The 21,117-nt window shown below is 37.9% G+C and overlaps 1 protein-coding gene across 1 annotated transcript; it reads left to right on the plus strand.

Moving 5' to 3' along the window:
• Positions 1–1,534: 1,534 nt before the first annotated feature.
• On the plus strand, positions 1,535–19,275 carry slc27a4 (solute carrier family 27 member 4). The gene is made up of 14 exons (XM_079256449.1): positions 1,535–1,859; positions 3,209–3,370; positions 5,757–5,967; positions 6,097–6,280; positions 9,461–9,619; positions 10,707–10,776; positions 10,933–11,024; positions 11,570–11,679; positions 11,784–11,993; positions 12,096–12,222; positions 12,509–12,646; positions 12,735–12,899; positions 14,889–15,035; positions 15,318–19,275. The coding sequence occupies exons 2-14, from the start codon at positions 3,210–3,212 to the stop codon at positions 15,473–15,475; spliced, it is 1,932 nt and encodes a 643-aa protein (XP_079112575.1). The 5' UTR covers positions 1,535–1,859; position 3,209; the 3' UTR covers positions 15,476–19,275.
• Positions 19,276–21,117: the final 1,842 nt, after the last annotated feature.

The raw sequence follows: 21,117 nt of genomic DNA on the forward strand, positions 1-21,117 counted from the left end.
CTTGTCAATTTTCACCCGCTTCTTGAATAACTGCGGAAAAACAAGAAAAAAAAAATCAATTTCAGCTTTCTCCAAACTATATCTATTTAAAAATAATCAAAAGACAAACGCCTTTAATTTTTTTTGTCAGTGGAAAAACTAAACTTGAAGGTGAAGCGTAAGAAACACTATGATTTGGTTAAGTAGATTTTGATATTGATTTATTTAATTTATTACAACAGGTGTTTCATTACAATTTAACCCAAAGTAATATGTCCTATCTAAGCTTTCATCGTGATTTAAACTCCCCCACATAGATATTCATCCCACTCATTTCTTTAAAAAAAAAAAAAAAGTTGTAAGAAAAAAAATTAAATGAAACTCGCAGCTATTCTGTTTTTCTGTAGCTCCATTAAACTAACTATTTAATTGAGAAAATAGATATGTTTTATTGTGTTGGTGCCGTGAGGCGTCCACTCCCTGAAGCGTTAAATGAAAGTGTGTCTTTGCACTTTTGCTTCAGATTTTCTGGTCAAATTTCATAGTAATCTGTTATTCTGATAAATCCACATGACCTATTTTACATATGTTGCTGTAATATATGTGATTTGTCTTGTAATAGATGATAGATTTATGGCGTTTTGCAGCAGATTTGATGTGATCTGTCTTGCTGCATTCACACCCAACCTGCTTGCAAAATGTTTCACAAGAATTTCTTAATGGGTTAACCTTGGTTTATTCAAACTCTTCCAAAGTAGTGGGATATAATATTTGTTGGCCTGCACCAGTGATTCACAGCATTTTGTTTTAGTAAACCTTCTGTAATCTTTCCTGGTTATGCAATGTGCTTCATGACATGTCACATTGCTGTAACACTGTGTAAAATGTCAACCTCCTGGTATTCTGCAGTCAACTTAGACTGGATATTTCTTTGTAGGATATTGCAACACTTTAGAGTGATGACTAATATTTGTACTGGCCCCTATTCACTTAAAGTATATACTTTACAATGGAAGAGCAGTTGCTAACTAAGCCAGTTCTGCAGCTTTTAGCAGCAGTGAAATATGCAGGGTTATGCTTAAGTGGTACTATTTTTAAGACGGAGGTCAGTCTTATTATGTTTGCTGTGCGTATTGTTGGATATCCAGCTTCTCCTCATTCCTTGCTTAACCTCGGGTTGACAGATGGGTATTTGCTGATGATTTGCGTATGAGCGCAGCAAATAGTGATGAATGAACTAGGTGAGGCGGGCTCTGTGGGCAGAGGCAGTGCTCATTTTACGCCATAAGGCCCCACATAAAAGCCTTGGTACCAACTACCGTAGACATGCTCCTCTGTCAGTGAGTTAGCAGGGACGAGCCGCATTTCCTCCATATGGTCCCGCAGGCCCCGCCCACTACCGGAAAATTTCTAGAGACGATTCGGTCTTCTGATTGGCTGCGGCACCTATCCGTCAGCGCTTATTCCTGATTCACTGATTTGACGCTGACGGTAGTGGGCGGGTTCAACTTAGAAAATTATAAGGTCATTTGAATTACGCCTGCCTGTGAGCTTACCGGCCACAATGAACCGAGGATGATATAAATTATTGCGTCAATAACGGATGATGATAGTGGGGTCAAAGTCTACGCGTATTGCTAGGCCATTTTGGAGGAGCACCAGCAGGTCATTGCGCGGTTGACAACAAGAGGAGATCCCAGTGCGTCTATCTGTCTCTGCGTTTCTGTGAGCCTCTATCCAGCCAAGCTAGCGGTGGTGAAGAGCTGAGGGGCGACCAGGCTAGCCTATAAGCCGATCAAGGTGGAATTGCACTCAACGAGTTTCACGTTGTGGATATATCTGCGCATCTAAATGCTGTAACGGTACGAAGGAGGTGCAAGGTATGTCAGAAAAAAAAGCAAATACCCCGTTATTTGAGTACCCCTGTGATTACCAACTTAGCGGACTGGTGATCAGATTATTATTTCCTTGGAGAAAGGAAACTGATGGGTTTTCTCGTGCTCTTACAACCTTGTAATCGAACCGTCCCCTTTTGACGGGACGAGAGAGGTCGATCGACTCATTTTTATCAGTCCCCGGTGCTTGAGAGGTAAATTCTGCACATCTAGACAGCATGCTTCTTTATCCCAAAAGAGCCCGTTTCTGGTGTCAAACTGCACATCTGTCGCCTTTACGCAGCGCATCCTGCTTCCTTTCCAGCTCCTTCCCAGCCACATCAGGTTAGCCTGACATCGTTCAACCGGTTCATATCTAAAGGCCGTGTCTGAAGCGCACATGGCACGCTGAGTGAGGTTCCCTACAGCAGGCTGAGCCTTCCTCTCACTGCCATAGCCCCTACCGCAATATGATGCTACGCGCCTTAAATTTCCGGGTTAAAGCAGCAGCAGCAGCGAGTGATTAAGCTTTTGTTTCTGGGAAGCGGCTGCTGTCCTTTCAGTGCCTTGTTCTCCGGTCATTTGTGACGCTTTATAATAATAATAATACCTTAAACCTATATCCTGAATTGTTTTGATCATCTAAAAAAACGTGCTGTTTTTGGTTATATATTTTTAGCTGCACGCCATCATCACCATTACAGCCACGCGCATGGAGGCACAAACGGCTCCTCAGCTTATTGACTCAAGAAAATGGACTGTCATAAAAGCGATTCGTTGTCTCGTTATGTTACACAGAAATCAGACAAAGGTCGATGAATAGATAATGAGCAGACATGGTAAACCTACTCTTTAGTGTTTTGGATCAGCTTTCAAACTATCAGGTACCACTGGAAACCTCTGTCAACTTGCACTGTCCTGTGTCACTTTGCTTTTACTATTAACTTTTTCTTTTGCACAAAGGTTCCATGAGCTTACTATAATCTTGATTTCTTTTTCTATGACTGTTGTTGGATCCTCATTTACAGGTGTTTGTTCCCTAATTTTTAGCATGAGCACATACAGTATAAGAGTAGTTGTTTTCTTTTATGTAGGCTACTGTGAGCTTTCAGAGTAAGTCCAGTCCAGCTGTGCTAAAGATGTGTAAACAAAATCATTGTAAATAACATTTCTTAGTCATAGGCTCCTATCTCTCTCTGTGGCAACTCCTGAACACTTCTGTACCACTTAAACCACAAGCACTCTTTGTCCCTCTCAACTGTTATTGAGCTAGAAATGTTTCTGATTTGTAGTCATACTCTGTAGTCTGTGGGACACTTTTCTTTATCTATTTATATGCGTGTGCATTCTTTCAGGATGATGCGTCTAGCATGTTGCACAGCCCTGCTTTTTGTGTTGAGGCTGCTGGTGGGCCTACCGTGGTACCAAGTTCTTCCAGCCATCGTGATCTTCTACCTTGGAAGTGGAGGGTGGAGCTTCGTGGATGTTTTTGTTAACTCAGTTGGCAGAGACTTGCAGTAAGTATGAGGATGTTTTATTGATGAATGAATATTTTGATGATGATAACCTGCAGAAAGGCTATGCTGCTGAGCCACTTGTAGCTGTTTTTTAAGCACACAAAAACTCACCCATCAGGTTTTTTGTCTGCTTTGTACTCTGGCATCTGTCAGCTTAACACACAGTATGTAAGTATGTAAGGTTTCTTGGATTCTGGCTTTCTGGTGGTTTTGCACAGTGTGCAAAAGCCACACTGAGCACAAAACTGTTGCTGGCCAGACTGCTGAAACACAGTAATGATGTCTGCATCACTACCTCAACGTTTATATTTACAACAATTGAATTAACCTAAAACAATTTTCCATCTGGATCATTACACATCACCATGATAACTGGGGCAAGACAAGCAGGAAAAAGAGATTTCACAACCCTCCAGAAATGTTGACTGTCATCTTTGCAAGCAGCTATGTGGAAGGACATGTTTCAAAGGCAGTAGGCAACAACAACAAAGGAAAATGTAAAGAATTTGGGCCTGGCAAAAGCTTTTTAATGATCTAATCTAAAATCAATATTTACAGTTTGAGGTTGCCATGGTAATTACTTGTGGTTGACTTCCTTCTTATCTGTCAACATCTCTAGCACTGTAAAATTGGCCTTAGTTTGACTTAGTCAGAAAAAAAAGACTTAGTCAGAACAAAAAAGACATAGGTTTAACTAGTATTATTGTATCTGTTACCCTTCATTTATTACTTGCATACAAGAAAATAGGCTCATGGTATTATGGAACTCTGGTGCTCAAGTCATTTTAGACATAAAAAGTGGATCACATCCATCCAGCTGTGAGGTCATTACACTAACTGCCTTTCCACCAGAGGATAAACTTTATAGTTTTGTTGCTGATCTATAAAGCCCTGATTTTCTTTTTTCTTTAACTGTTCCCAGAGTCAGAACTAGATATGGAGAAGCTGCATTTGTCTTGAATGCCTCATATGTCTGTAGCAAGTTAGCAGGAAGCTTTAGATCAGCTGAAATACTCAATTTAATTAAATCTAAGTTTTAAATTCACACCCACCTTTTCTCATATGAATAGATTTTAATCAGTGTGTCAGTTTTTAGTGTGGGTCAGATTTTATTATGTCCAAATCTGCACTGTTTCTTTCAAGCTTAAATTTTTAAACTTGATCATGTTTTTGATCCTGTTTTTAGATAATGTTCTTTATTTTTCATTTATTTATTTATTATTTATTTATTTATTTATTTAATTTTGTAATATGTTTCTTATTTTGGGATGTTTTATCATCTCTGTAAATTGAATGACCCTGTCATTAAAGGATGCCATACTGAAAAAAAATCTAAAATGTCTAGTTTCCAGAAATAAGTGCAGTGTTGTTTAGATTTGTAACTTCATTTCCAAGGTTAAGAATACGAAATACACTACATTTACTGTTGATAATGCATACATTTTCCACTGTGACTCATTAAGTAGTAATGTGTAAAGTGGTTTGACAAGGTCTTGGTATTTGCACTGTAGGAATCACAAAGGTTCACCTTCATGCTTTTGTATACCTAACCCATCTATAGTACACACAGTCTGTCCACTGCAGGATAGTTTAGTATGTGTGAAGCATACCTGACAAGAGTCCCATTACTAACACTAGTACATTGAGTGTATGGACTAGAGTGCATGTATTTCATTTGGTTGCAATTAAAAGTAACCACAAATTTTTATAGAGGATAGATTAAATAAAAGAACCAGCTAAGCCACAATAAACTACTTATCTGGACCAACATTAAAACCAATCCTTTCACAATGATAGGCATTTCATTAAGATCACAGTTAAGGCCACAAAGTTATTTGCTAAATGGCTTTTATGGTGTTTTTTATAATCATTCAGCACTCTTCACCTATATGCAATAAATATAAAGCACTGAGGGTTGCTGTTTATGCAGACTTTGCTCCCTTGAGCCTGTGTTAACTATAACTGAAGATTTGCCTCTAAACATTTGGACTTGAAGATGATATTGTAGAAATTGAAATATAAATTTCCATATTTTATCTCTCTTCGTAAAATTTCTGGATGCTTCATGTTAGAAAAGACTTATCCAAAGCAGATCTAGTGTAAGTAGGAGCACCTTGGCACTGTCTTTATATCTGAAGTGATTGCTTTTCATATATTCAGTAACAGTGGGGAAAAACAGAATTCAGACACGGTTAAAATTATAATATCAGTGCTTGCACATAACAGAATCTCTGATTTACAGCAGATTCCCATAAAAAAATATTATGGAGAAATAGTAACCATCATACATGAAATGATCCAGTGTAGTCTTTGTTTTCTGAAATCCTTCTGGGAAAGGTATTAACTGGGTGTATTTATCTATTTCTTTTTTTTACCCTCATTTCAGTGCGGCATATGTGCTATTGCGGGTGAAGCTGAATGTCAAACGCCATCTCAGAGAGAAGAATACTATTCCTAAGATCTTTTCAGAAACAGTGCAGCGCTATGGGGACAAAACAGCTCTCATCTTCGAGGGAACTGGAGAAAGATGGACTTTCCATCAGCTGGATGAGTATTCCAACAGAGTGGCTAACCTGCTGCTAGAACGTGGTTTCAGGGTATGTCTGCAAAAACGTCTATAAAATGAAGAAAATCAACTTTCTCAAATAAAAAAAGACGTTAATTGATTCAGTCAGCGACAGTCAGATCAAGCAGTATTTGCTCTTGTTGTGTTTCATCCTTTTAAGGAGGGTGATGTCGTGGCCATTTTCATGGAGAACAAGTCTCAGTATGTGGGCCTCTGGTTGGGCATGGCTAAGATTGGAGTAGAAGCTGCTCTCATCAACTTCAATTTGAGACTAGAGGCCTTGGTCCATTGTGTCACCATCTCCAATGCCAAGGCTGTGGTATTTGGATCGGAGCTTACTGATGGTAAGTGAATGCTAGTAAGAGTTAGAAATGCATCCTTTGTCTTTACAGCAATTACTTATGCTGATGGATGCTGGCCTGCTTTCTCTGTAATGTGGGAAGTGAGTGCATGGAAAAAGCAACGTAGGCCATAAAGGAAGAAGGTGTCTCTTCAGTATCAATAAGAAGACCTAATGAAAAGAGAACTGGAAAAGAGAGGTGAAAAGATTATCACATATATTGCATGCACTAGACCAGGTCAAAGTTCATCAGAGAACAAGGTTTCGTGATAAGTGATCGTTTAAATCGACAAGAGACAATAACACAAAGAAAGATTTACTGTACAAATTCGAACAAAGCTAGTTGAATATTAAACACACAATGTTAGAATTAAAATAAAACAACTTACTAGGTTTATGGCCACTTTAAAACATGCTATAGATTATTTAATATGACATTAAACGAGTCCGGTTTCAATATTTACATGTATTTTCTTCCTACTTTCCAACATCTACTAAAGACCAAATTAGAAACAAATGTAAGAAAAAACTTTGCTTAGCTTTAGAATTAATTGATCTACTACAGGAGTTACATCAGTTATTACATGTTTATTATTGTTTATACCATGGTCTGGGTGAATACTTGATTCTGATTGGCTGCAGGTTGTCGTTTAAAAAGTAATATAGGACACCAGTTTAAAAAAAGTTCCGTTAAATAGCCAAATAGTTCTAAATCAGTGCGCGGCTCAAACAGCAATTGGTAACCGTGGCAACAGAAATGTTAGCGTCAAACAAGCAGAAAGAATATCTGGACTGACAATGTCAGACATCACATAAACATGATAAACATCCTCCCTGATTTCCTTCATATTGTGAAATGTGCATTTCAGGCAGAAAATGGTCATATTTCACTGGAATCCGTTAAGAGGAGGGGGACGGCACTTCCGTTCAACACTCTTTTAACTTTCAGACTCGATCACCTGACGGTGCTGTGTGCACACACAAACATTCATGTTCATACACTCTGAGCTCAGCTTATTTGTTGCAATAGTATCTGCTGCCGAACGCGCTGCAGGTGCTCTCAAAGCTGGTTACCTTGGAAGTGCCACAACAAAAGACATTAAATAGTCTTCCCTGCCCTTTCTTGTGAAAAACATTATTTTAACAGCAAAAACAACATTAGTAATTGATCTTACATTATTTCCTTTGTGAGTGACCATAGTATAAGCGGGATAATGCCCTCCGAGGTTTCCATTATCAGAAATTAATGGACGACGCGGAGGCAACCGTCCTCCGCGTCGTCCGTTAATTTCTGATAATGGACACCTCGATGGGCATTATCCCTTACTTATACCACGGTCTGGGCAAATACTCGATTCTGATTGGTTGCAGGGTGTTCGTTAAAAAGTGATAATGGACACCAGTCAAAAAAAAGTTCTGTCAAATAGCCGAATAAATTTAAATCATTGCGCTGGCTTGAACGCCAGTTGGTAACCGTGGCAACAGAAATGTTGGCGACAAAACAGAAAGCAGAAATAATATCTGGAAAGACTATGTCAAACAGTGACCCATGGGTACTAATGAATCTATCTGATCTGCCAGTTTTTGAGTCATTTTATTTTTTCAGGTTAATTTAGACCATCGGTTGAACAATAACCAGAGTAGAAAAGGGAGAAAGGAAAAAAGTCTCCCGATCCTTCCCCTCACTACTGTATTATGTTCATGTTCTACCTAAATTGTTAGAGGAAATCAGTCACTGCAGATAAAATATCTAATATATTGTTGCAACCATATTAAATAATATTTAATCTGTTAGTTTGTGATGAAGCTCCAAATTTCTCAAAGAGGGAGAGAGTGGCTCTGACATCACCCTGCAGCTATGCAGCGGACTGCGCGTGTGTTTTTCTGGTTTAATGCTCCAGCGGTTGCGCCAATTTAACAGCGATTTTCAAGAATTTGAAAGGTCCATACTGTTAACATTTGGATTTTTTCATGGCCGAATTTTTCTTATGCTGTTATAGAAACCAACCATTGCACGTCCTCCCCGATTTCCTTCATATTGTTCGGAAATATGCATTTTCAGAAAATCACCATATTTTCATTGGAATCCATTAAAGGGAGGGGACGGCACTTTCGTTCAACACTGTTGACTTTTAGGCTCGATCACCTGACGGTGCGCTGTGCGCACACACTAACTCACATTCATACACACTGAGCTCCCTGGACCACACAGTCACACACATCCTGCAACACTATCATATTTCACCATCATCGGTGATTTGCTGCAAAAGTATCTGCTGCCGAACGAGCTGCAGGTGCTGCCAACGGCGGTTACCTTGGCAATGCCACAACAAGAGACAATAAATAGTCTGCTCAGCGCTTTTTGTTAAAAAAACATTATTTTAACAGTAAAAACAACATTAGTAATTGATCTTATATTCTTTCTTTTTGTGAGTAACCATGGCTAAAGCATTGTATAATGCACTTCACGGAGGCGTCCATTCATTTCTGATAATGGACACCTCATCCGGCATTATCCCTTACATATTTTTGGGTGGAATTATCATTAATTAGCTACCTAATCTACTAATCTGCACTGTATAACTTAACGTACCTTCACTTGTATATTTTATGAACCTGAGTACCGGTAATGTTAAAGTGCAGGGATCTGTTTCACTCTTCTCTTGACCCTTTTTAGGATCCCTGCCTTGATCTTAACAGCTATAAAGAGTAAATGAGTTTGGAGCTGTTTTCTCTGAGATTGATGGTGCAGTCTGTGTATTGGATCTTGAACCTGTAGTGTCCTTAATGCTTTTAAGTAATTGGAAACGTGACCTCTTTACAGTGTAGGCCAAAATCAAGCCAGCTGCAGTTCTGCACCAGCATGACACAGAGCTTTTACATGATGATAATTTGACTCTGTTTGGAGGAAAATACTTTAATCAGTTTGTTTTTCTTTTATCGCTCTATATTTTTTACTGTTACACATTAGTTCTTTTCCTCTTTGTAATCTCACACTTGCACTCCTTAAGGCAGGAGTTTTCTTTCACTCCCTCTGTTATCTTTCTAACTGTGCCTCTTACCTCTTTTTATATTAAGTAAATTATCTTTGTCATGAAAGTGTCTCTCTACATGGTTTTCTCTTCTAGTATAGGGCTGTGAAATGAATCCAATGTACTTCATCTTGTTTATCCTATCCTCACAGCGGTGTCTGAGGTCCACAGTTCGATGGGAAAGGCGGTGCAGATGTTTTGCTCTGGAGACTGGGATCCCAAACGTGTCCCACAGGGAACTGAGTGCCTGGAACCCCTGCTGGCTGGAGCTCCTTCCTATCTGCCTCGCCAGCCGCAACGCTGCTTCACAGGTGAGAACACAATGCCTACTGCAGTGAATTTCAGAAAGCAACTGAGCTTTTTTTTTTTTTATTGTGCATAACTTTTTTGGCACTTGATACTTTCAGGGATAAGTAATGACACTGAGTCAGTTAAATGTGAAAGCATCACAAAAAGACTTAAGTCATAATGTAAAGACCACATGCAATGTCTGCATGTGTGAAGCTTGCATACTTTTCCTTATCAGAGTGTGATGGGAGAATGTTTGAATATCTCTCATTGTTTATTTAATGTTTTTTTTATCTGTGTTTTGAAACATTTCAACAACTTCCATAACTTCAGATAAAAGCTAAAGGCTTAATTTATAATGTTTCAATGTGTTTCAGATCTGAAAGGAAAAATAAAGGCATTCATAAGCTATCAAATTTCTTTTGAAACCTTAAAGATTTTGAAGACTGTTAAGGTTAAAGTTTAAAGAAATATTTTTAAGCTGGCTGCTGAGATGACCTTTCATTGTTTATTTACCCGTATAAATAAGACATTCATGTAATTAATTATATAACATTCATTGGTAAGTTAACTAGAGTACTTATCCTTAGTTGCATGCTCTGTTATCGTGCGTTGACCGGTTAGAGTTCACAGCCTGGTGCAGCCATAAAACATTCCCACCTTTGTTCACCTTATCAAAGACTGTAAAAGAAATGTATCAGGATCAGATTAGCAGCGACGAATCCCTGTGTGCACATTTACAGCAGTACATTTAGACAATAACTGCTGCAATAAGTCACTGCTTAGTCAGCTTTGTACACAATGTTCCTGACCCACAAAGCAGGTTTGTATATCACAATCAATTCTGCAGAAGGTTTGATGTTTATATATGAAATAATATAGTGCCTTTCATCTGCAGGAAACATAACTTGTATGAAAAAGAAACTTGCTTCACTCTGCTTTAAAAAGCCTGCACAGATATGCAGCAAAATGTTTATTTGAAAGAAGGTGAACCGACACATTATTGGCACATTAAAACTGAGCAGTCATTTGCACTCATGCTAAAACCCATGGAACGTTCTGCAGTTGACAGTGCTGCTTATCTCACTCTCACTGTTGTGTCTGTTTCAGATCGTCTGTTTTACATCTACACATCAGGAACCACTGGGATGCCTAAAGCTGCTATTGTTGTGCACAGCAGGTAGGAAGAAGGCATACAGCTCACAAACGGACACACTGGAAGTGCAGCTGTTCTCTTTTGATCTATGTTTCTCTCATCTATAGTTCAAAAACTGCTGGAAATGAATAGACATGCAATAAAACATGCTGCCTTTGATTTTACTCGCCTGGTTTTCAGATACTACCGCATGGCAGCTTTGGTATTTTATGGCTTCAGGATGACGCCAGATGATGTGCTGTATGACTGCCTCCCACTCTACCACTCTGCAGGTATGTGTGCTTGCACATAGCAGTAAGTAAGGATAGTAAGGATTGTCAAGCTTTTACTTAAACACAGAAAAGATTAAAACTAACAGAAGCTACGAAAAGCAAATTAGTGTTAACCATTATGTATCACTTAAAACGGGTGTGGAGAACACTTTGTGACATGCTGGGGTTAGACTTCTGCTTATTCTCCTACCAAATGAATGTAACTCTAGATTTCTCATCCCTATATGCAAAACATATCTAGGAAAGGCGAGCTGTTTAGCTTGTAGTATTTGAGTTGGGTTGGGTCACGTTTCCACTAACAACAAAGCACCAGAATTTGTTTGTAACTACACCAACACTTCTTTCACCAGCCCTTGGTGTCTTTTTGGTTCTGGCAGTACTTAATTTCTGTTTTTTGCAGTATAAAAACCTAAAAAATATACAACCCTGGCCTTAAAAGGCTGTTTTGTCTTTTTACTTGTATTCAAATGTTTAGCTTAATTTCAGAAACAAATAATAAGAACGTGGTAAACAATTCAAATTCTTTGCATATTCTTTGTCACCAGGAAACATTGTGGGAGTGGGCCAATGCATAATACACGGTATGACTGTAGTCATCAAAAAGAAGTTCTCTGCATCGCGTTTCTGGGACGACTGTGTCAAATACAATTGCACTGTAAGCACGATGTTGATGTCAAGTCTCTGCCATATGTTTCTTTATGTGAGTGTAATTATCAGATTCATTTTGTAACTACTGTTTCTTTTAACACCATCCTTTAGATTGTGCAGTACATAGGTGAGATCTGTCGGTATCTACTGAACCAGCCAGTTCGGGACACGGAGCGGCAGCATCGGGTGCGCATGGCACTGGGAAACGGCCTACGCCAGTCCATATGGGAGGAGTTCATGAATCGATTCAATATCCCACAGATTGCAGAGTTCTACGGAGCCACGGAGTGTAACTGCAGCTTGGGTAACTTCGGCAACAAGGTGGGAGTTTTTGATTCCTAGAATTCTTAAAGTTACTTTTCAACACAGCATACATGCCATCTTTGATAAATCTCATCTCACTCTCTTTTGTTTGTGTACCAGGTTGGAGCATGTGGCTTTAACAGTCAAATTCTACCCTTCATCTACCCCATCAGACTGGTGAGGGTTGATGAAGAGACAATGGAGCTCATTAGGGGACCAGATGGTGTCTGCATCCCTTGTAAACCTGGTGGGTTTATTGTGTAGTCAACTAACAAGTGTTAGTTTTAGATTTGATAAGCTCAAACTTTATCTCAGACCAATGTTGATTGGGAAATAAGACCTCAGGAGGATATGCTGCTGATATAGAGACTGGGAATCATCCCTCTTCTTAATGGTTAAATGGTTCATAGCAAGTTTGCTTAGTTAATCTCACCAGTCAGCCCTTGACCACTCTGAGACATTGTCTTTTAAATATATGTGTCATATATTAGATATGCACAAGCTAAGATAATCTATTGTTTGTGTTGTTCTAGGGGAGCCTGGCCAGCTTGTTGGGAGGATCATTCAGAACGACCCTCTTCGCAGGTTCGATGGCTACGTCAACCAAACTGCAACCAGCAAGAAGATTGCTCATAGTGTTTTCAAAAAGGGAGACAGTGCCTATCTATCTGGTTAGAATTGGTCTCATACACACGCACACATTTACTCAGCTGAGTTATTTGCAGTGTTTTATACTAAATGGGCTCTCCCTCTCACCAGGTGATGTGTTGATCATGGACAAGTATGGCCACATGTACTTCAAGGACCGAACAGGAGACACTTTCCGCTGGAAAGGAGAGAACGTCTCAACGACAGAGGTGGAAGGAACTCTTAGCAGGCTGCTAGACATGAAGGATGTAGTTGTTTATGGAGTGGAAGTGCCAGGTAATAATTTACACTTCTGATATTACTGAATTGTCAACCAGAACTTGGAGCTTGAGATATGCACGTTGACGAATTTGAATGTAGCGTCTTAACTGTTATAGCCCGTGAGCCAGAAGGGTTGGCCGGTGCCAGCCGGGGGAGGAACTCTCTCAATGATATTTTTCTAGGTTTCCCTAGTAAAAGAAAATATGTGATAGCAGTCCAGCGGTGGTAGCGAAATGTGTTATACCACAATTTATAACACTAAGCAGCTATTTCTGAAAGGTGGTCAGTAGTTGAGTGCCTTAGGAATAATTTCCTGCAGTCACTCTAAAAGCATCAATTTCGTCTTAAATGTTGCCCAGGACACGCAATAACAATTTGGTTATTGCGAAGTCAGCAACCCTGTGAGTCATCATGGCAGCCAAATCTAATATGGCCACTGCCCAAAAAGGTTTTGGCAATAACTATTGGACCATATGAGGTACACATGCAAACTTCTATTTAATGTTTTCTGTTTAACAGTCTATTTAATATTTTTTTGACCATGAGAACACTCTAGAATACCTATTTTTTTATGATTAAATGCATCTGGACCCCTACTTTGCATTTTTCTAAGATGATGGGAACCTGAAAATGTGTTTATCAGTAAGTTTTTACTTTTTGGTCATACTTGGTGTCCATTTGATGCTCTTTTTATCATTAGAAAAAAAAAAAACAGATTTATGATTTTGTGTTTACATGTCCATATAGGATTTTTGAATTATGTTACCAATATGGCCACTATCCTAAATTCACCCAGCTTGAGGAAGAAAGACAAATTAAACTGATGAAAACCAAAAACAGATGTGTCTGACAAGTAAAACTTGATCATAATGATGATTTAAATTGGTTTTATTTATTTATTTATGTCTAGAACTGATGGAAAAGCTAAAGGCATTTACAAGCCTCCAGTACGCCTCAAAAGCATCGGCTGCCAATGTCCATCAGCTTAGATATCTTTTCTGTGCCAAGAAAAGTGAAATTGGAAGTCGTCAACTCCCACAATGCAAAAAATGGTTCACAAAACACAAAAAAGAGCCAATTACCAAGCTTTTATATGGAGAAGATATTTGGAGAAGGACCCACAAGTACTAAGCCCTGTTGGGATTTGAATTGAAGATATGTTCCTTCCCCCAGGTGCTACAGATGACCCCATATTTGGGGTTCTGGCTCAGAAACTATTATTTGTAAAGTAGTTGTTCAGTGGGATCTCATGTACACTCACCTGTTTGTGACTTTAGTTAGACATTAGATTCTGTTGGATGTTTCCAAATGTGTATTATACAAATTTATGAATTATCTAAATTTTCTGCTTAAATAGGCCTTGAAAATGAAACCCATGTTATTAGAAAACATACAGAATTTTAACACACATCACTTTTATAACCAAAACTGGCCACAGTGTGTAAGGAGAAAACAACCAGTCTGTGCCTCTGAACAAGCTTCAGTAATGAGGTCATAACAGCTGCAGTGTCTTGGCTTAATCTTGATTTGTTGTGACATTAAATTAATTATAGTGGTTTGAAATGTCATCACTTGTAAGGCTGAGCTGTACTTGCAGCTCCAGTGGCACCAAAGACAAACCAGAGATGCCACTTTCCAGTTGCGGTCATTAGATTATGTTGCAACTCGCCAACGGAAAGTAAAACTAGCTTGAAATGACCAGAGAAACCTGCAATGGTCAAACAAATCAGACACAACGGTAGTAAGCTAAATGTCCATATGTAGCAGTTGACAAGGAGACATATAACGGATGAATAAGTAATGTATAAAAGTATAAATGCATACACTTAGACCATTGACATGTGGAAGCGTTCGAATGCATCAACGTGTTATGAATGAGGGGTTTTTTTTCTTTCTTTTTTTTTTTTTTTTTTAACATTGTTGCAAGAAAAAACATCCATGTGATCTTCCCCACCATCAATCTTCACACTTTATTCCTGTTTGTGTATATGTGTGCTTCTACAGGAGCAGAGGGAAAGGCAGGCATGGCAGCTATCGCTGATCCATCTCACACCACCGACCTGGAGAAATTTTTGAAAGACATGGAGAAAGTTCTCCCTCCATATGCCAGACCCGTCTTTCTCCGCTTCCTTCCAGAGGTCAATAAGACTGGTAAGAGGCCCTTTCTATAATTTATTTTTTAGGGGTTTGGGGGGATGACGCCATCTAATCTTTAGGTGTCATCTTAAATATTGCTGAGTTGTTCATAACACTGAGAAAATTAATGATGATCGTAGCAATAGTAGTGAGAAAAGTTATACTGTTTGTATGTATTTTGATTGTATATGAAATATCGTTTGGCAAATTGAGTCCTGAAAACCCCAAAAAGGGAAGAAACAGGAAGAATAATTAATGTGAATTTTTACACCATTTCTTTTCGTATGTCTGTTTCAGGAACGTTTAAGTTTCAGAAGACGGAGTTGCGTCGAGACGGCTTTGATCCCACTGCAGTGACAGACAGACTCTATTTCCTGGATTCAAGTAGAGGGCGCTATGTGCAGCTGGATGAAGAGCTTTACCGCTCCATACTGTCAGGGAAACACAAATTGTGATGACCAGGCTGACCAATACATCAACACATGTACACACAGACAGAAACACATGTGCACATGCGGAAACTAAAATGACAATATTGCATTCCCAAGTTAGCAGAAGGATTTTGCCTCATAAACACAAATGCTAAAATAATAGCCATACACTTTCAGAGGCCAATGTACACACATTTGCATTTTACTCCCAGACCCAATTTGTTCTTAAAAAAAAAAAAAAAAAAAGAAAGAAAAAAGAAAAAAAAGGTATGCATGGCACATGCTCCATTGTATCCAGTCCTCCTAAAATCTCCCCAGCAATTCCTCTCGCTACCTCAGCAAACAGAGAGGCACAAACACGATAACCAGGTTTAGTCTATAACTCCAAACACCCCTACCCATCAGTTTTGGTCCATCACACCAAAGGTTTTGCCAGCGATGGATGAGGAGAACAGGCCGCCTAACACCCAGAATGCAAAAACTTGAAATTCCAGATAAACACAAACTTGAAAGATGGTGAAGAGGAACAGAGTCTGCACATATATATGTGGGACTAAAGAGAGGCCTATGTGGACCTAAACCATCTTTCTTCATTGTTATTAGTGAAATAATTTTGTGAAAGAGGTTCCTACTTTTGGCTTAACCTGCACAACTAGCCAGGAGTGACAAACCTGTGAGACCTCACCTCTGTCAGGTTCATCTGATCTCAGTATACCCTTTAACTTTCTGGACATCTTTGTTTTCATTTCCAATCCTTTGCTTTCCAAAAGGTTTGTGCTTTTTTTTTTTCTCTTTTTGTTAATGGAATAACACAAGGATGTCACGAAAGTCATTTTATTAAATTGGAACAGTGGTTGAAGCTCTAATGTGCAATAAAGCCTCCGGCAAATGCAGTGCAATAATCAGCTGCACAACATGAAAGCTGATATATTTTTAAGGTTTTAATTTAAATATGTCTGCAACATACCAAATATTTTTTAAGTTGTGTGGATATTTTAGAAAATGAGGACATTTGAAAGATTTATTTTGTTGTATACAGTTTTTGTTTTGTATTTAAAATGTCTTTCTTTTTCTTTTCTTTTGGCTTTATTTGCATCCAAATCTGTGTTTTTAGCTGTTGAAGTCCTTAAAAATTGAAGCTGCAGAATGCATTTTCTTTATCAGCTGCTGGAGCACAACTTGATCACACTTGAATGATTCAACCCTGGACTAAATAGATGGGTAACGTCCACAAACAGGACTTTGAATACTGAGCTGGGGTCCACTACAGTTATGTGGCCACATTGTGCAGGTTTTGTCTACAAAAGTAGATTTTTGCCTTTCTTTGGGTGTCTCTGTATGCCTCTTACACATCTGACATATGAAGAGGACTTCACTGAAGGAAGAAAACTGCTGGATCAGTATGGACATCCTCTCAAGGAGGATGTTTCAGCGTATTGGGGAGAGGTAAGCCATCCAAAGATCAAAAGGCGAGTGTAAGAACATTTGAAGTAGAGTGGGTGCATCTAAATAGAAAGGGTAGTAAAAGAGTGAATATGCTTTGTGATTAATGTTATTGTCCATTGTTTGCCGTAGTTTGATCCAGTGTTGTAGCAACATGAATGAAAATCATCAACCACAAGCAGAGCACTGTGCCTTACTGTGAGTTCACCTCCCAGATTCACAGGTTCTGGCCCTCATATCTAATCTCAGAGATTTCCGCATGTCAGAATGCTCTCATTCAGCTTCTATCTTCCATGATCTCATCTGTCCAGATATCCAAGTTCTCAGTTAAAGATAACTTGCAATGCTAACCCAAACCGCATCTTGGGTGTGCAAGATGCTTTATCAGTGGCCCAGCAACTGTTGCCTTTGACCTTTGAAATGATGTCTCAAGAGGCAAAAGTCCAGATATTGCAAGGCTGTTCTATAAACATTTTGAAAAACTCCTTGGTTTGCAATCCTACCTGTGACCTTACTTTGCTCTGTAGATATTAAGTTTGCTGTGTGTTTGTTACTTGGGTTGTGTCATAGTAATAGCATATGTTCCTTTGCTCAGCACTTTTGCTTCAAGCCTATGTTTTTATTTCTGCCAACACTCCAAATCTTTTCCAGTCATCCCTTCTGTGCATACGTTGTCTGTTTGTGGCTCTTCATCCCCGCTAACATGCGCCTCTGTTTTATCCTCTGCATCTCTACCATATCTGCTCCATCTTAATGTGCTCAAATTGACTCAAATAATGGAATGAAGTTAAAAAAAAAAAAAAAAAATGGTTGACTTTAATGTCAACTTTTGTGATAGTTTATGAGGTCTAGGGACAAAGCCCCAACTGTTAATCATTTCAAGTATCTCGTGAGGATGTTTGGTCTGTCAGTACCTTACATTTCAAGTATACCAATCCTAAACGCAACAGCACTGTGTTGTCAACAGTGGCTGTGTAACAAAGCTTTTTTCTTTTTTTTTTTTTCTTTTTTTTTTTTTTTTCTAGGTTGGCTTTATTTCATTGGACCTTTTCATTCATAAGTTTCTTTTTGGTAAGTCTTCGGCTTACATTGTACTCTACAGACTCCTTAGTATTTTAAAAAATATTTTATTGGCTTGTATGTTGCACTGACTGACACAGTTAATCTTGATGGCTGTAGTCTGCTGACAGCTACTGTCAAAATTGTTTTCACCCATCATTTTCCTTTTTTGTGGGAAAAAAAAAAGACCAACAAAACCGTTTGGCAGGGCTGTATTTGTTCCTGCTTTCTTTGCCCCTGTTTCACTTGTATTTATTCTTTTTATTGATGAGTGTCACATTGTCTCATGAATGTGTGGAAAAAAGAACAAATGACTGATGATGATGATGATGTTGTGATGTAAAGTGTGGTTTATGTGTCTAAGGGATTACAGTTAGGCTGTTATGATGCTTCTGACTGAGGGTTGTATTTACCAACTCTTACCACCAGGGGGCAGGTGACTAAACAGCCCCACAGGGGAACACTCAGAAGAAGATGTTTCCATTTTTATTTTTTAAACTGAGTTTAAATAATAATTTTTTGAAGAGTTATTAATTATGCTTTGATTGTGTCACTGCTATATATGTTTGCTTTTTGTTTCTTTTGTGTGACATCATAGCTTTGTGGTTTTGGTATAAAAGGGGATTCATACATGAATGGATGACAATCGGCTGGCTGAGATGCACTAGAAACTGGCCAGGAATCAGCCTTCTCCGGCTAGCAAAAAAAAGGGTTGTAGACTTGTCATTTTCAGATTAATAAATATTTTTTAAAAAAGAGATTATACAAGTTTCCATACCGTCATTTTAGCAGACACTACAACTAATGTACATTTAGTTACATTATTAGAGTTTGGATTGTGTAAACAGGATTTAAAGGATTCAAGTTTTTCTTTTGTCACTTTAATAGATAAAATTCCACTTCCCAGTTCATTGGCATATTCCAACAATATCATTTGGCACAGAACAGATTTAACACCAGTTAAAGAGACTACTATTGCTGTCTTTTAAGACATTGGAAAAGTTACAGTCTATAAATGTGTAAAAGCTTCATAGACAATAAATTGACACCAGCTTTTTGGGGGTATGAGACAAGTGTCTGAGTGTAAGCACACACTAATCCAAATCACTACTGATGATGATGAAGTTAAAATACACACTGGTTGAAAAATGATGTTTTAATCTGTTTCCAACATGTCTTTCTACCCCTCATTCTTCCTACAGACCTTTACCTGCTTTTTGCACATTTCCTCATTTATCACAGTTTGGCTTTTTTGCCATTTGTGTGGATAAAGCTTTTTTTTGTTTTATTTTATTTTTTCATAATGTTGTCGTACTTGAGCTCTCAGCCTATGTGGAGGGTGTAGATGAGGTGTGTGAGGTGTGCTGTGTGTATGAGACACACACACTGATGTCCTCTTTTCCACTGATGGCTAGTTGTGTACACACTGTATTTGAGGAAGAAGAGAGAACAGCTGTGCTGCAGATGGAAAATCATTATTAAAAAAATGTATTTAAATTGTTCATTTGTACTCTGTGATATTTTTCATCTAAGCATGCAGATCTGATGATTTAATTATTTGAAATGTTTCCATACTTTCTGCAGCCGATACTTAGTATTTTGTTATTGCACCAAATCTTGAAGTGAACGCTTTTTCTGTCACACTGGACATCCTCAAAAGGAATTTCCAGCAACATTGATAGTCATTGTCATAACACATTATGTAATATGGTGACCAGCAACTTAACGTTCCTCTTTAAATGATATATGTGTGTGTGTGTGTGTGTGTGTGTATATATATATATATATATATATATATATATATATATATATATATATATATATATATATATATATATATATATATATATATACATACATACATAACTTTCTATTTTGCCAAGAGATTATTTAAAATTAAATGCTGCTGGTTTCAAGACATTTGCTAAAAAAAAAACAAAAAAAAACAAAAACATTTTGAACCAATTTAAAAATCCGTTAAACATTATACAAAAACTTACTGTGTGTGTCCTTAAAACAAAAAATAAATGGTTTATTCTTTCTTCACTCACCTGCATTTAACATTTAGACACTTCAACATCCATATTAACCCTGAATGATTCTCTGGTTTTCAATCTTTTAGGTTTAATTAATCTTTTGAGTTCTGTGCCTGTTTTTAGGCCTCTGCTCAAAACCCATACATAGACCACATAATGAACACAGTATATCTGCAACCACAAAGTTTATTTCAATACTTTCAGAGGCAATATATGTGATGCTGGTTAAGGTCTGTAAACATCAGAATATGTGTTACTGGTCAAGAAGATATAAAAAATGGCACATTGCACAATTTAAAAAGAATGTTATCAGGTTTGTTTATGAAAACCAAAGACTTTTAGGATGAATCTGAATGTCCTCCTGGAATTATTCAAGTATAGTCCTAAACTTTTAACAATTTATTTTATAATATGTGGACAATATATCTGCAGAAGCCAACTTTGGGAAAGTAAAGCAGAACAAAATGAGAGAGTTTAGTACGAACACTTCAGGCAAAGTCTCCAAAATGGCCATTTTGGCAGTTTGACAACATTTTTTCTCAAAGTCCCTCATCTGGAGTGACTAATATTTTAAATCCGTTCATCTGCTTGAGGAAGAAAAATAAGAAGTAAAAAAAAAAAAACAGCTTTCAGTGTAAGAAAATTGCTTACCTTTCAAAAAAGAAAGATGTTTTTTTTTTTGTTTTTTTTGTTTTTTTGTTTGTTTGTTTGTTTGTTTTTTTATGTCTTGTCCAGCATTTAAGCAAGCAAAATAATGGTCTGGAATCTGTGTTCTGCTGAGCAAATTTACTTTGTCGAGGGGAGCTTTATAGATCTAATGATCCCCTCAATGGATTGATTAAATGATTGATTGATTAATGAAAAAGCAAAAGAGAGACTCATAAAGCATATGATGGAAGACAACTGTTTATTAAAGCAAGTACTGTAGTTGCACAAACTAGTCATGTTAAGAGCAAATATAAAACTTCACTTCATGCCAACTGCATCATGGTATTTTTTCAGATAAGCACTCTCAGAGTCACTGTTGTTGTCATTCGCCTTTGTCAGTCAGTTTAAAACCAACAAAGTGATCATGGGTTTATTGTCAAGGTTGCTGATTCCTTGTGGTTTGTTTCTTCTGCTGACAAA

Source organism: Telmatherina bonti (assembly GCF_933228915.1).
Source record: "Telmatherina bonti genome assembly, chromosome: 17".
Taxonomy (NCBI): Eukaryota; Metazoa; Chordata; class Actinopteri; order Atheriniformes; family Telmatherinidae; genus Telmatherina; species Telmatherina bonti.